Source organism: Scyliorhinus canicula, chromosome 1 (assembly GCF_902713615.1).
Source record: "Scyliorhinus canicula chromosome 1, sScyCan1.1, whole genome shotgun sequence".
In the NCBI taxonomy this organism is placed as follows: domain Eukaryota; kingdom Metazoa; phylum Chordata; class Chondrichthyes; order Carcharhiniformes; family Scyliorhinidae; genus Scyliorhinus; species Scyliorhinus canicula.
In genome coordinates, this window is record NC_052146.1 from 185,513,872 (window position 1) to 185,529,413 (window position 15,542).

A 15,542-nucleotide genomic window follows, 5' to 3' on the forward strand; every position below is an offset into this window, starting at 1 on the left:
CACCCAAGGTCAGAATCGAACCTGGGTCACTTGTGCTGTAAGGCAGCAGTGCTAACCACAGTGCCACCATACCGTCGAGTGATGACTTCCCAGATGGAAGGCACATAGAGATGAATTTGTCTTATAGGCACCAATAAAGATGTTCTGATGTTCCACGAGCACACAATGTAGGTGAGGGTCAGGAAATTTACCTGGACAACATTTTTGCTGCTACCTGTTAGGTGATAAAGTGATAGATTGCCTGGGTTAAGTTCCACACAGCAATATTACAGGTTCCAGCAGCTTGGGGAGGTCATGTGACACAACTCCCACTTCTTATCCTGGCTTTTGGACAAAGGATGTATTTGTCCAATCCTGGAATCTTGAAATATTTAACAGTGGAGTCTAGGTCCTTTTTGTCCTTGTAGACATACCCATTGGCCAGCGTTCTGCTTTACAGAGGTAAAAGGGGCTGAATTCTCCGCTGGTGGGATGCTCCATTTTGCCTGCAGCCTGGGGGTTTCCCGACGGCGTGGGGCTGCCCCACAATGGGAAACCCCATTGACTGGTGAAATAGAAATGTGGCATGCGGCGGGGTGGCGAATCCAGACCAAGGTGGTGCTACATTTTTGGGGAATTTGATTTTCTCGATTCACAGGGTGTATTAGCATCTCTTCAAAGATAATGAGTTACCTGCTAGTTTTCTAAAGGCTAGAAATTCCTCTGATAGGAATCATTGCTCGTCAGGCATATCAGGGCAAAGCCTTTGTCCCCATTTTTAAAAAAAAATAATTTTATAAAATAGCCAGGTTGACATGGATATATATTTTCCTTCCCGTCTACTGGATAGCACAATATCCTCTATGCGCTGGTTAATCAATTTAGCAGAAACTGCTGTTAGATGCCTTTTCCCAACAAAGTGCAGGGCAGGGTCTACCCATTTGACCCATTTGATCCCAAATCCGGTCCCTCGAAAGCTCTTGGTTAAAACTTGGTACAAATGTAAAAATTGGTAAAGAACATTTCACTAGAAAGTAACATACTGAAAAAACACGGGCAGCACGGTGGTGCAATGGTTAGTACTGCTGCTTCACGGCTTCGAGGTCCCAGGTTCGATCTCGGCTCTGGGTCACTGTCCGTGTGAAGTTTGTACATTCTCCCTGTGTTTGCGTGGGTTTCACCCCCACAACCCAAAGATGTGCAGGGTAGGTGGATTGGCCACACTAAATTGCTCCTTAATTGGAAAAAATGAATTTGGTACTGTAAATGTATTTTTTAAAAAAAAGCACTTTCTACTTGTTTAATTTGTTTTGAAATTTTGGTTGTGCATAGGACAGAATTTTGGACGTCAACCAGAGGTAAGAACTGAGAACATTAAGGCCACTTTCACCGACTAGACTTACTCAATCAGCAATTGAAACACAGCCTGCAAAAATGGTCTGTTTCCCAGAAGCAGACCAGCGAGCCAACACCCCTATGACACTTTACAAATCTTCTTCCACTGCACTAAAATGGCCATCTGCAAAGGCAGCTGTGGCTATTGTTATTCTCAAAGATTTTAAAATGCAGAGAGGACCCATCCATCTTGAGGCATTGTCTCTCTCTTAATAGGCTGCAACATTTTCACTGTGTAGGCCTCCTATTGCCCTGACAGCATTAAGAGCCCACCTGCCATCCTTAATTGAATGGTGTGTCATTAGCTGGCCAATCCAACTAAAATTGGGTTGAACATATCACTGTGTTGGGACTGGCAAACGATCTGCACACTAAACCAAAATTCCTGCCAATAATCTCTGACTTTTATTTCAAGATAGAGAAGGGAATCTGTTAGTTGTACATTAATTGTGTTTAATTGTAGGCAGGTGATGGGCATTAATTAGGGATGCACTCGTGCCCCTATAAATACATCTCAGTTTATTTGATTTAGTTCAATTGGTTCACCATTTTGCTCCAAAAGCGTTATGAATACAACTATAATGAATGTAGTAATCCATAATTTGTAAATAAATGCTCATAAGAGATTGGTTCCAGTTACATCCTTCACCAGCTGGCTTTATAACACTGATGGACTCCCTGTGTTAAGCAGTATGTGCTGGCATTGTCACAATGTTAAGTATGTGAGTGAACCTCTTACTACAGCATGTTATACCACAGAACTAGCAACATACACTAACCAGGATAATTGGACAGCAACCTGACACCTACAACACATTGTGAACTCCATTGTTTGAACAGGATACAACAGGCGATAATCAAAATCTTCCTATTTACAACCAAAACCTTTGTTGTTTTATTTGGTTAATTAAAATAAACATTTTAGAACGATCCAATTGAATGTTTTAGTGTAAGCTAAACAGAATGTGCATAATGTGGATTCTTGAAAGAAAATTGTATTTCCACTCTAATATTTTAGATGCAAAAAAACACAACTGTGATGTTTCGAAGAAAATGTCACTAAGATTGTGTAACAATGTTCCAGGAGTCAGTCCCATCTAGACAGGGATTACATATCCAGTTTCAACTTCAGTCCTGGCGCAGCTCTGTAATGAAATGTGCCAACCCATTCATAGTCGTCTGCATCTATGAACTTGCCTTCCCCTTCCAATCTGCAAAGGAACAACTTATGAAAAAGTTTATCATTGAAATAACATTTATATAAAGTATACATTAAAACATATTAGCTAAGTAGGATGGAATGAACATTGAATAAAATAGATAAGCTTCACATGGCTTCTTAAAGACTTGGCTATCTATTAATGTGCTTGTTAATGAGTTCTCATAGGAATCAGGATTACATCAGCCACTGTGTGCGTTCATTAAAATCTAAATACAATCTAATATTTGAACTCCAGAGAAGAAATTTGATAAAGCATTGGGTCACAGAAAAAAAATTCATTCGATCTGATGGTACTCTGCATCAAAAAAACAACAAAATATTGACAGCATTTCCTTATAGATCAGAGAGTGACGACAGTAAGCAGCTGAGCCACATAGAATCAGATGACACAGCACAGGAGACCATACTGTACATTGTGCCCTGAGCCTGCTCCTTGGAAGAGCTAACCAATTAGTTCCACTCCACTGGGCTTTCCTCGTATTTCCATAAATCTTTCCCCTTCAGTATTTTACCCAATTCACTTTTGAAAGTTAATAGTATGTACTGCCAGCACCTTTCAGGCTGTGCATTCCAGATCATCATAGCTCATTAAGTTATTTTTTTTTTTAAACTCTCCTCATCTCGCCTCTGGTTCTTTTGCTTAAATCTCTGTCCTTTGGTTATTCACCCTCCTACGGTAGAAATAGTTTCTCCTTATTTATTTATCAAAGCTCTTCATTAGTTTAAACACTTCTATTAAATTTCCTCTTAATTTTCTCTGCTCTAAGGAAAACAAACCTAGCCTCTCAAGTGTCTCCAAGTAACTGAAGTCTCTCATCGCTGGTACCATTTTGATAAATCTCCCCTGCTCACTTTCTAATGTCTTGTCATCCTTCCTAAGTGTAGTGCCCAGAATTGGAAACAGTAGCTGGAAACCTCCATTCTGGAGTCTAATTTCATGGCAGACGTGGAAATGGGTGTGATTCCTGCTGGGATGGGGAGATGGTTGACCATTTGCGGTCTTATGCTGTTTAGTTCATTGCTTATTACATCTGCAAGGAGCTTGCTGAATCCACAGGGCACAATGACAGTGGCCAGAACGAGCAGGTTTTTTGAGGGGGTGGAGGATTGGTGTGGTGCGTGGGGGGGGGGGGGGGGGGGGCACAAACCATGCCCACATGTTTTGGCCCTGTCCGAAGCTGAAGGGATTTTGGCGGGGGTTCGCTAACGTGATATCTGAGGTGCTGAGGGTGAAGGTGGTCCCGCGTCCAGAAGTGGCGATTTTTGGAGAGTCGAATGACCCGGGAGTCCAGGGCATGAGAGAGGCCAACATTTTGTCCTTCCTCCCTGGAAGCTCGGAGACGGATCTTATTGGAATGGAGGCAGAGCGGGTGGACGGTAACAACAGGGAGGGTGAGGTGTGGGGGTGTTGGTTATTTATTTGTTATGTGATTTCCTGTTTGTTCTCTTTTTGGTTTTGGTTGTGTTTGATGTATATATGTAAATGCCTTAATAAAAATAATTTTAAAAAAAATTAAATGGAATTCTCACGTCCTCCATGCAGAACTTCAGAATTTAAAAACCAGCTTGAAAGATTTGGAACTGTCAGGCTGAAGATTCGGATTTTTTATATCAGTGGTCTGCCAGTGTCAATTTGACTGAGTTGTTGCGCAGCCTCCAACCTTTGGGCAGCTTCAGCTTTCCGATTTTTGGGAGGTGGGGGGAGGTTGGAAGGTGGGGAGCAGATTGTTGGGATGGGGTGAAGGAGGTTGGAGGAGAGTGTTGGGAGAGGTAGGGGAGACTGGGGAAGGTTGGTGATGTGGGGGACATTAGTGGAGTTGTTGGGAGTCTTTTTATAAGAAATATTTTAATTGAAGGCATTTTTCATATATATAAAAATACAAAAGCCAAACCTTGGCAACAGGTAACAAAAACTAACAACCTACCCTCCCCATCTCCAACCCCTGCAACCCCAAGCTCGCCTCCTTTTTCCCATACCAGCTTCCCCGAACAGGCGCCGGAATGTGGCAACTAGGGGGTTTTCACAGTAACTTCATTTGAAGCCTACTTGTGACAATAAGCGATTTTCATTTCATTTTCATTTCATTTTTTCCCTTCCCTCCATACTCCGACCAAAACCAAAAACAAACGCCCATAACTCCCAACGCCTCAATTCACTTTTAAAAACTCAATAAAAGGCTTTCACCTCAGGATGAACCCTTCCTCCACTCCACATATGGTGAACTTTACTTTTTCCAGGTGCAGAAATCCTGCCAGGTCACTGGTCCATACCCTCACCTTTGGTGGCCCACGAGTGCCGCCAACTCAACAAAATCCATCTCTGGGCTATCAAGGGGGCAAAGGCCAAGATGAACGCCGAATTCACGCTGGGTAGGACCACACATGAATGGAGCCGGCGGGACTCGGCCTTCCTCGGCGGCCACTCGGACCAATGCGCGCGGAGAATCGGCGGATCGGGGTCGGAAGTCCCTCCCTCCCCTTCCGGCGATTCTCCGACCCGGCCCGGGGTCGGGGAATCCCACCCATGATTCTCAAAGTCTTTCCCATTGACTTCAATCTTGTCTTTTTGTCTATTCATCTATTAAGCTGCTTTCTGTGAGTTTTTGAGATATCAAAATATTGTGATAAAGCTGCGAGCGTAGTAGATATTGAAACTATGGGTGGGGTTTAACAGCCATTCATGTGCTGCGGCACAGCGTGGCCGATAAAAGCCGGGAGACCCCGTTCCCGGGATCTATCTGGCTTGCAATGCCTCACAAGATCTTGCGAGACGTTGCAATGTAAATCCTACCCAGTGTGGGCGGGATCACTTTTCAGCAAATCTGCATATTAGAACGAGATAGGTGGTCTCACTTTAATATGCAGTTTCCCAAGGGGTTGGGATCTATTGCCGTCGCCCCGGAGACCTTGGGCGAGCGCTGTTCAGTACTAGTCTCCACAAACGGGAACCAGACATAAAGACATTTGTGGGGGTCTCCCAGGAGAATGGAGGCCCCCAGTTGCATGCCCTTTGAGCAGGTGGTACTCTAGCACTGCTGGTGCCATCCATGCACCACCAGCCTGGCACTGCCAAGGTGCCGAGGTAGCCCGGGTGCCAGGCTGGCATTTTCTGTGTGATGGCAATTGGGCCGGGTTGCCCAGCGCATGTGCAGGTGCCTTGGGACCTTCCCATAGTGCGTTAGGGCTTGGGGGAGGGGTCAGGGTTTGCTTCGGGGCTCCAGATATCAATCTTTTGCTACACTGAGGAGCTCTGGCGAGCAGAGCTTCTCAGTGCACAAAATGGTGATCTGTGCGGTTCAGCCGCGCATCCCCGCTGAGACTCCCAATCTAACCCGGGATGCCGTTTTATAGCGTTGTGTTTCTCGTCTCTGCAAGCTAAACGCGCTCACTTTGGGACTTTGTTCCCATTTAGTTAAATCCCGCCCTATATTGTAGTGGGAAGCAGTAATCACAAAATCTTCAGATTTGCTGACCAAAAAAGCACAGGTACAATTGTGAACCATTTAGTCTTTGTCCTCTGGCCTGTGGCATACATAGACACTTGAGAGCTCCAATGCTTCTCACTGACAGTGAAGACCTGTCGTTCAATCATTCCACTTTGTTGTTCAGCAGTCATTTGATCTTTCTACCCTGTGAAATTACTCAAAATAAAACCCAATAACACCCCTTGTATGAAATTTATTATATTCAATAATATACACCCGGGCAGGTGAAAGTCTTCTTCTTCTTCTACAGATAAAAAATAACTTGTGCAGTTTATTTGGGTACAAGTATTGAATCGTTCCACAAATAAAAATTTACTGTCAGCTTGTCAATCTAGTGAAATGTGTAGAGCATGTTTATGACATTGTGCAGTTGATAACACTGATTTTAGTGACTGCCTCAGCCCTCATTGAATTTACAGTGCAGAAGGAGGCCATTCGGCCCATCGGGTCTGCACCGGCTCTTGGAAAGAGCACCCTACCGAAGGTCAACACCTCCACCCTATCCCCATAGCCCAGTAACCCCACCCAACACTAAGGGCAATTTTGGACACTAAGGGCAATTTACCATGGCCAATCCACCTAACCTGCACATCTTTGGACTGTGGGAGGAAACCGGAGCACCCGGAGGAAACCCACAGCACAATTGCTTCACAGCTCCAGGGTCCCAGGTTCGATTCCGGCTTGGGTCACTGTCTGTGCGGAGTCTGCACATCCTCCCCGTGTGTGCGTGGGTTTCCTCCGGGTGCTCCGGTTTCCTCCCACAGTCCAAAGATGTGCAGGTTAGGGTGGATTGGCCATGCTAAATTTCCCTTAGTGTCCAAAATTGCCCTTAGTGTTGGGTGGGGTTACTGGGCTATGGGGATAGGGTGGAGGTGTTGACCTTGGGTAGGGTGCTCTTTCCAAGAGCCGGTGCAGACTCGATGAGCCGTATGGCCCCCTTCTGCACTGTACATTCTATGAGGGCTGAGGCAGTCACTAAAATCAGTGTTATCAGCTGCACAATGTCATAACTACTGGGATATTTTCCTGTCAAATTAGCAATATTTCACGATGCTGTTAACGTAAAATTTGTACTCTGCGGTTTGTTTAATAGTTGTGTTGGGATCACCTAATTGGCTGCATACAAACTAACACTGCATTATATTGTTGCTGCTCTTAATACTAATGACTCACATTGCATATATATCGGATGATATTTGTAACTAGATGTTACAAATTGTTATCACTTTACTTTTTAAATATCCATTTATGAGATGTTACATCGCTGGTTAGACCAGCATTTATTGCCCATCACTAGTTGCCCTTCAGGGGTTAGTGAGTTGCCTTTTTGAACCGCTGCTGTCCTTCAGGTGTAGGTACACCCACTGTGCTGTTAGGGAGGGAATTCCAGGATTTTATCCCAGCGACAGCGAAGGAACGGCGATACATTTCCAATTCAGGGTGGTGAGTGACTTTCTGTGATTGTGTGATGAATTGGTGAATCTTGGAAGGGGAAAAAGTATCATGTGTGATTGAGGGCGAGGGTTAAAGTGGGGAATATGCAGCCCAGAAACAGGAGAAGCACCAAGGTCCATGATCCCCCTTCTTGAAGCAGACTTCACATAAAGGGTTTGCAACCAAAGTACATCGGCCATCATTGAAGTACCGGGGTCATAGCCCATGGCGTGAAAGAAAGTTGAACATGCTAGACAGTGCTGAGGGCTGCAAGCCTATCCACGTGAAACATCAGCAGCTCTAATAGGTCTCTGCAGGGTGCATGCAGGAAAGATATTTACCTTTGGCTGGGGTATCTACAATGACAGATCACAGTCTTGCATGAATAATAAGGTTATCTAGGACTGAGCCTTGTAGGAGTCTCTTTGATTGGAAGGCCGGGAGTGGTTGCTACTCAACAACCCATAATGCAAGTGGTGCACTCGAACACTCTAAGGCCATCCTGACATTGCCTTTCACTCATCTATAGACAGTTATACCGCCTTACATATATCCGCGGTTGGGCCAATATTCGCCACCGCAGTGGACCCTGGTCACCAGTATCCTGGTCGTCTTAGCCTCCACTGCCTCTTGTTGTTTAGGTCATTGCTCCTCCAGCTCTGCTCCACCCTTCTACCCAACCCTCCCATTACAACCTCCACCTACTCTCGATGTTCAGCATTTGCTCCACCCTTTCGCCCTTTGCCTGCCTCCCATGCCCAGCCTTTGCTCCATCCTTCCACTGTATCCGTTTCCATCTTTTGGAAATAAAAAAGCTGGGTATCAGTAAAATGAAAACTCAACCAGGTCACTAATGTCCTCTAGGGAAGGAAACCTGCCAACCTTACCTGACCTGACTAATGCATAACTCCAATCCAACATGAGAGTGATTGATCCTCAGCTGCCCCCTGAAATGGCCTCGCAAGTCACTCAATTCCATCAAAACTGGCAACTAGGATTGGGTAATTAGCATTAGCCTTGCAAGTAATGCCCAATTAATTAATAATTTAAAAAACATGAATAATGTAAGGTGTTTGCACTTAATAGACCAGATTCTACAGTATGGTCAAACATGGAGGCAGTACGTCTAAACAATAAACAATAACCTTTTTAAACCATTCAGTCTTAGTATTCTTGACCTGTATCGAATAATCATGTTACCCACTGTTAAGCTGTGAGCAGAGGACACGGAACTGTGATTCAACCACTCATGTTGTTTATAGATACAATTCAGGGTTGCCAACCCTCCAAGATTTCCTTAGAGTCTCCAGGAATTGAAAGATTAATTTTGAGGACAACCAGGGAGAAAAATCATGCTGGCATTGTAAAGCAAATCATTTTCTTTCAAAACTTTTGTTTATCAATTATTAAAATGTGTAAGTTTGTAAAGAAAAAACAAACTGGGTGACTCTTGATTGTTAGTCAATTGGATAGTGAAGAGTCTGTTTGCTTTTCAATCGGCACCATGACAATGAACAAACTGGATGACCAATGGAGAGAGCATGAAGTACATCCAACCTGAGTTGGCAACTTACTTGCATCTGTGTCAACCTATTCAAGCATAGCTTCTCTTCTAACCAAATAACCAGGTCTATTTTAATGTTTAGAGTCACTCACTTGTTCTCATTGAAGCTTCCAATATACATTAACTTATTTGGCCATGTATAGATCCCTGTACCATGGAATTTGTTGTCTTTGAATTCTCCTTCATATATCGCACCTGATGGATGCTCCAGTTTTCCTGTGCCATTTATCTTTGAGAAAGAAACACAAAACTCTCATGAAGGTAATCTACTATATGAAGTATTATACAACAAAATTGCAGGGCAGCACGGTGGCCTAGTGGTTAGCACAGCTGCCTCACGGCGCTGAGGTCCCAGGTTCGATCCCGACTCTGGGTTACACTGTCCGTGTGGAGTTTGCACATTCTCCCCATGTCTGCATGGGTTTCGCCCCCACAACCCAAAAATGTGCAGAGTAGGTGGATTGGCCACACTAAATTGCCCCTTAATTGGAAAAATAATTGGGTAATCTAAATTTTAAAAAAATTACAAAATTGCTATTGAATAATGTATTGGAGGAGCAGAGTAGGTCATCAGCTCTTTGAGTCTCTCCATCACATTCAAATAGATCATGGCTAATCTGTATCTTGGCCGGGATTCTCTGATCCCGCGGCCATGTTCTGACGCCGGCGTCAAAAGCAGCGCGAGCCACTCCGGCGTCGACGGGCCTCCAGGCCCGGGTATTCAACCCTTCCTCGGGGGCGAGTACGGTGCCGGAGTGGTGTGTGCTGCTCCGGTGCTCGAAAGCCAGCTCTGGTCCGCGCATGCGCGCCACGGCCGGCGCGAGTCCACGCACGTGCATGGATTCCTGTCTCCGTGCCGGCCCCCAGGCAATATGGCGAAGCCTACAGGGGCCCGGCGCGGAGGACCGTAGGCCCCCCACGAAACAAGCCCTGCCATCGATCGGTGGGCCCTGATCGTGGGCGAGGCCACCGTGGAGACACCCCCCGGAGTCAGATCCCCCCTCCCCCTCACCAGGACGGCCCCCTCAGCCAGAACTCTGAGGTCCCGCCGGGTGGGTCCATAAGTAACTTTGGCCTTTGTTCTTTGGCCGGTTTTCCTTTGTCTTTTCTGCTGTTTCCTTAAATGTTCAAAACTCCTGGTACCATGTTGGGTTCTGTGCTCTTGGTGCAGCAATGATACTCACAGAATTGTTACTTAGAATTATGATTTATTATTTAATACGTGGAAGGATAACATGCAGAATGCTGTACAAACTAGGTTGCTCTGGAACTACCCGATGTTCGACCGTCCTTGTATACACCTTACTACCAACTGATGAGTTTGCCATACCACGTGACCAAGGTCTGTTGCTGCCAGCTGATTGGAGATCGCATTGCTTTTTTAAAAAAAAATTATTAGGATATTTATAGTTTTTATAACAATAACATGAACATAGTATATAAAACATTTCCATTCCTGGCATATTCCTCACACCCCCAACACAGGACAATACCTAAGACTTCTGCCTCTGCTGGCATTTAATTTCCCCCCAAAAAGTCGACAAACGGCTGCCACCTCCGGACGAACCCTAACATTGACCCTCTGAGGTCGAACTTTATTTCCTCAAGACTGAGAAACCCAGCCATATCTCTCACCCAGGTCTCTGCTTTTGGGGGCTTTGAGTCCCTCCACATTAACAAGATCCATCTCCGGGCTACCAGGGAGGCAAAACCAAGATGTCAGCCTTTCCCACCCCCTGGACTCCCAGCTCTTCCGACACTCCAAAGATCGCCACCTCTGGACTCGACTTCACCCTTGTTTTAAGTACCGTGGACATGACATCAGCGAAACCTTGCTAAAACCCATTAAGCTTCGGGCATGCCCAAAACATGTGACTAGATTTGCTGGGCTTCCCGCGCACTTTGCACACTTGTCTTCTATCCCAAAAAACTTGTTCATCCAGGTCACCGTCATGTGTGCCCGGTGGACTACCTTAAATTGTATCAGGTTGAGCCTGGCATATGATGACCCTGCATAAGGCATCCGCCCACAAACTCCCCTCTACCTCTCCCCCTAGGTCATTTTCTCACTTGTCCTTTAGCTCCTCGATCTGAGTTTCCTCTGACTCCATAAGCTCTTTGTAGATATCCGATACCTTCCCTTCTCCCACCCCCGTTCTGGAAACTACACTGTCCTGTAACCCCGGTGGTGGCAAGAGCGGAAAGGTCGGAACCTGCCTTCTCAAAAAATACCTGCAGATATCTAAACCCTGCTGGCAGTTCAAATTTCTCTTCCAATTCCTTCAAACAGGGGAAGCTCCCATTTATGAATAAATCTCCCATCTGCTTGATCCGTGCTCTCTGCCATCTCCAAAACCCTCCATCCAGCCTTCCCGGTACGAACCGATGGTTATCAGGGCCAGACCGATGCTCCCTCCACTCTCCTATATCTCCTCCACTGTCCCAGACTCTCAGGGCCGCCACCACCACCAAGCTTGTGGAGTACCGGGCCGGCGAGAATGGAAGAGGTGCCGTTATCAGTGCCAACAGACTTGTGTCCTTGCATCATGCCACCTCTACACGCTCCCACACCGACCCCGCCCCCAACTACTCACTTCCTAATCATGACTATATTTGCCGCCCAGTAGTAGTTACAAACGTTCGGCAGCGCCAACCCACCCTCCCCCCAGCTACGCTCCAGCAACACTTTCTTCACTTGCGGAGTTTACCCACGCAAAGCCCCAAATCACTCTATTTACCCATTCAAAAAAGGCCCTCAGGATAAAGATGGGGAGGCACTGAAAAACAAACAGAAATCTGGGGAGGACCTTCATTTTCACGGACTGTATCCTCCCCGCCAGTGACAGCGTGAGCATGTCCCATCTCCTAAAGTCCTCCTTCATTTGCTCTACAAGCCGGGACAAGTTTAGCTTGTGCAATGTCTCCCATTCCCGTGCTACGTGGATTCACAGATAGCGAAAGCTCCTTCCCACCAGGGGAGCAGCCTGTCGAACAACAACAGCTGGAGCTGACCAGCCTCCACCAGGAAACATGATGCGAACAGCGTCCGTCGGAGAGAGCACGGGCAGATCAGTAGCATAAGCATATGTCAGCTTTCGCCGGGTTCTGATTTGCTGCATCTTTTACAGCACTGGAAGGTGATCCAGATCAGGTAAATGAATGGCTGGAACAGTCGTCCTCTGGATCCATGGCAGGATCAGGTTCCAAATCCAGCAGCCCTTGTTGCACACTTCGAACGCATTTGCGTTGGAACTGGGATCACTGGCCCCCTATCGAAGGTGCAGACCTGCACAAGGCCGCATAATGGCTAGGCTTCTTGCAGTTGAGACATCACCTGCCTATTGCAGGGCATTGCCGCTTTAAATGGGCGGTGCCACAGTTGGGGCACATCATCACGTCGACATCGTGACGCTCCGTGCATTGTCGCACATGCGCAGTGCGGTCAGCCGCCGCTCGCACCTGCGTAGTGTGGTCTTCGGCCGCTTAGTTCTCCCGACCGTGGTGCGCATCCGTGGGACCCCTGGAAAAGGGAGCAAAATGGCCACACTCATGTCGATGCTCAGGCGCCGCATTCGGGTGATGGCCTGTACACTCTCAGCCTCGTGGGAGGCAAGTTGGTCCTGCTCTGCCGACTTAAGGCGGGAATAGTGACTTTTCGCCTGTTCATGGACTTTGCACGTCTCGATGGCTACTGGCAGGGTTATATTTTTAATTTTTAGGAGCTGCTCCCGCAGGGCATCGGAGTGGACGGCAAACACGATCTGATCCCTGATGAGGGAGTCAGCGGTGTCACCGTAGTTGCAGGATTGTGCTAGAATGCGCAGATGAGTGAGAAAAAATTGGAAAGGCTCATCCTTACCCTGAAGGCGCTGCTGGAAGACATAACGCTCGTAGCTTTTGTTCGTTTCGACTTCACAGTGACTGTCGAATTTGGCTAAGACGGTCTGGACTGTGGTCTTATCCTCACCGTCGGCAAAAGTGAGTGAATTGAAGATTTGGATGGCCTGGTCGATAGTAGTAGCGCACTTTTTTGGGGACGCGCTTTCGAGGCCCGACGCCTCGATGTATAGACTGAATTTCTGCTTGAAGACCCGCCAATTGGCGCCAAGATTTACGGAGATCCGGAGCTGTGGAGGTGCCTCGATCTTTTCCATGCCGCTTGAAGGCAGTTGCTAGTCGTCAGTGAATTTTCGAAGGTAAATTACTTAGAAGCAGTAGCCACTCCTGGTATCCTGGTATCATATTGTGTTATTCACCATGGAGTAACACGGACTGCAACACGATGCAGATAAACGATAAAGCTTACACCAAACGTAGGGGTTGGTTCAATAAGATTTATTAAACTTTAGTAACAAAACACATAGCTGCCTGTGGGTTGACTCTGATCCATGTGTAGAAGGTGTTGAATAATTTGTACACCCTGACTGTCACTACAGTTGTCACCGGTGGAAAGAGGCAGAGTGCTGATGCCTCCTGTGTTTTATAGTTGGAAGCCCCCCTGTGGTGAATGTATTTCACCTAATGCATGAGCGGTCTGTACTGTCTGTATTATGACGTGGCCCATGACCTGGAAGTTATGATATGGGCTACTTCCAGGTACTGTACTGGAACCCCGGTGGGCTCCGCCTCTGGCTCCGCCATCACCGGGGCCATATATAGTCCGGCCACCTGTGGATGGCACTCATTTGTACAGCCGACTCTGGCAGGCGAGTTCATGGATATTAAAGCCTAATGTTCACTCGTTCTCATGGTCTCACAGTGAATTAACGGTAAAACATCCCCTCTGGTGATTGGTTGTGTTCTGTTCTGTATGTTGATTGGCTCACCTGGGTGTCTGTCACTGCCTGCTTTTCCCTCATGATGTGCATGGGTGCATATTATGACAGGTAGGACAGTAAATTGTGAAAAAGTCACAAAAGAGCTACAAAGGGGCATGTGAAGGTTGAGTGGGCAAAATCTGGAAAATGAAGTACAATGTGAACAAATTTGAAATTGTCCATTTTGGCAGAAAGAATAAAAAAAAGATGATTATCTAAATGGTGAGAGATTGCAGAGCTCTGAGATGCAGAGGGATCTGGGTGTCCTGCTGCATGCATCACAAAAGGCTAGTATACAGGTCCAGCAAGTATTTTGAAAGCAAACAGAATGTTATTGCTTATTGTAAAGGGAATTGATTACAAAGGTAGAGAGGTTATGATTCAGTTGTACAGAGCATTAATGAGACCATACCTGGAGTATTATAGAACATAGAACAGTACAGCACAGAACAGGCCCTTCGGCCCTCAATGTTGTGCCGAGCCATGTTCACCCTACTCAAACCCACGTATCCACCCCTATACCCGTAACCCAACAACCCCCCCCCCTTAACCTTACTTTTATTAGGACACTACGGGCAATTTAGCATGGCCAATCCACCTAACCCGCACATCTTTGGACTGTGGGAGGAAACCGGAGCACCCGGAGGAAACCCACGCACACAGGGGGAGGACGTGCAGACTCCACACAGACAGTGACCCAGCCGGGAATCGAACCTGGGACCCTGGAGCTGTGAAGCATTTATGCTAACCACCATGCTACCCTGCTGCCCCAATGTACAGCATTGGTCTCCTTATTCAAGGAAAGATGTAAATGTGTTACAAGTATTTCAGAGAAGGCTTACTAGACTAATAGCAGGAATGGGTGGGTTGTCTTATGAGGAAAAGTTAGGGCGGTTAGCTTTTTATCCTTTAGAGTTCTGATGAATAAGAGGAGTATTGACAGGGTGGATGTGGAGAGGATGGGCGCGATTCTGCGGCCTCGTTACGCTCTTGCTCAAGCGAAACAAGGCCGGTAAATAGTAGGAGAGTCCAAAAGCAAGAACTGCACAAGGAGCCTTCGTAGGCAAAATCAGGATCTCGCCTTAGCCTGGCGAGAAACTAATTATCACCACTTAAGCCCCATTTCCATACCATTAACAAGAGCCACCCCATATCCAATGGCCTCCCGTCATTCAGCGGACTCCCCAGCAAGTGGTCACACTGGTGCCGATCAGTGCTCCTTTTGAAAAACGTGAAACTGGCGGAAGGACTTCTGTGGGGAGCCGAGGAGGTGAGTAGCCATCTTTGCTCACAGGCAAAGAGCCCGGAGGTGCTGGGCTTGTCACCTCATTGCTCAGTGGGGGACCTTTGGCTGGGGTATTAGGGGATGTACGGTAGTACCTTTACTACAAAATCTTCCTCGTCCTCTAGTGTGGGCAGGGGAAGGAGGGATGGACCTGGTGGGGCTGATGCTGGGAGCACCGGGGGAGGGGAGAGTGGCGCGTGGGTGGGGAAGTGTGTGGGGGTGGAACCCGAGGGGGCCAGGTCCCTGAGTGAGACCGTATCCTGGCGGCCGTCGGGGAACTCCACATAGGCATACTGGGGGTTGGCGTGGAGCAGGCGTACCCTGTCCACCAAGGGGTCCGCCTTGTGGAGTCGGACATGCC

At 47.0% G+C, this 15,542-nt stretch overlaps 1 protein-coding gene across 4 annotated transcripts in view; it reads right to left on the reverse strand.

The window, feature by feature from the left end:
• Positions 1-1,143: 1,143 nt before the first annotated feature.
• The window catches only part of morn2 (MORN repeat containing 2), an 83,001-nt gene continuing 68,602 nt past the window's right edge, over positions 1,144-15,542 (reverse strand). For all 4 annotated transcript variants that reach the window (XM_038804246.1, XM_038804273.1, XM_038804262.1 and 1 more), the window contains 2 exons: positions 9,172-9,308; positions 1,144-2,585 (listed from right to left, as the gene is read on the reverse strand). In XM_038804246.1, coding sequence (XP_038660174.1) covers positions 2,483-2,585; positions 9,172-9,308 — 240 coding nt within the window. In that variant the 3' untranslated portion in view covers positions 1,144-2,482. The remainder of the gene's footprint in view (positions 2,586-9,171; positions 9,309-15,542) is intronic.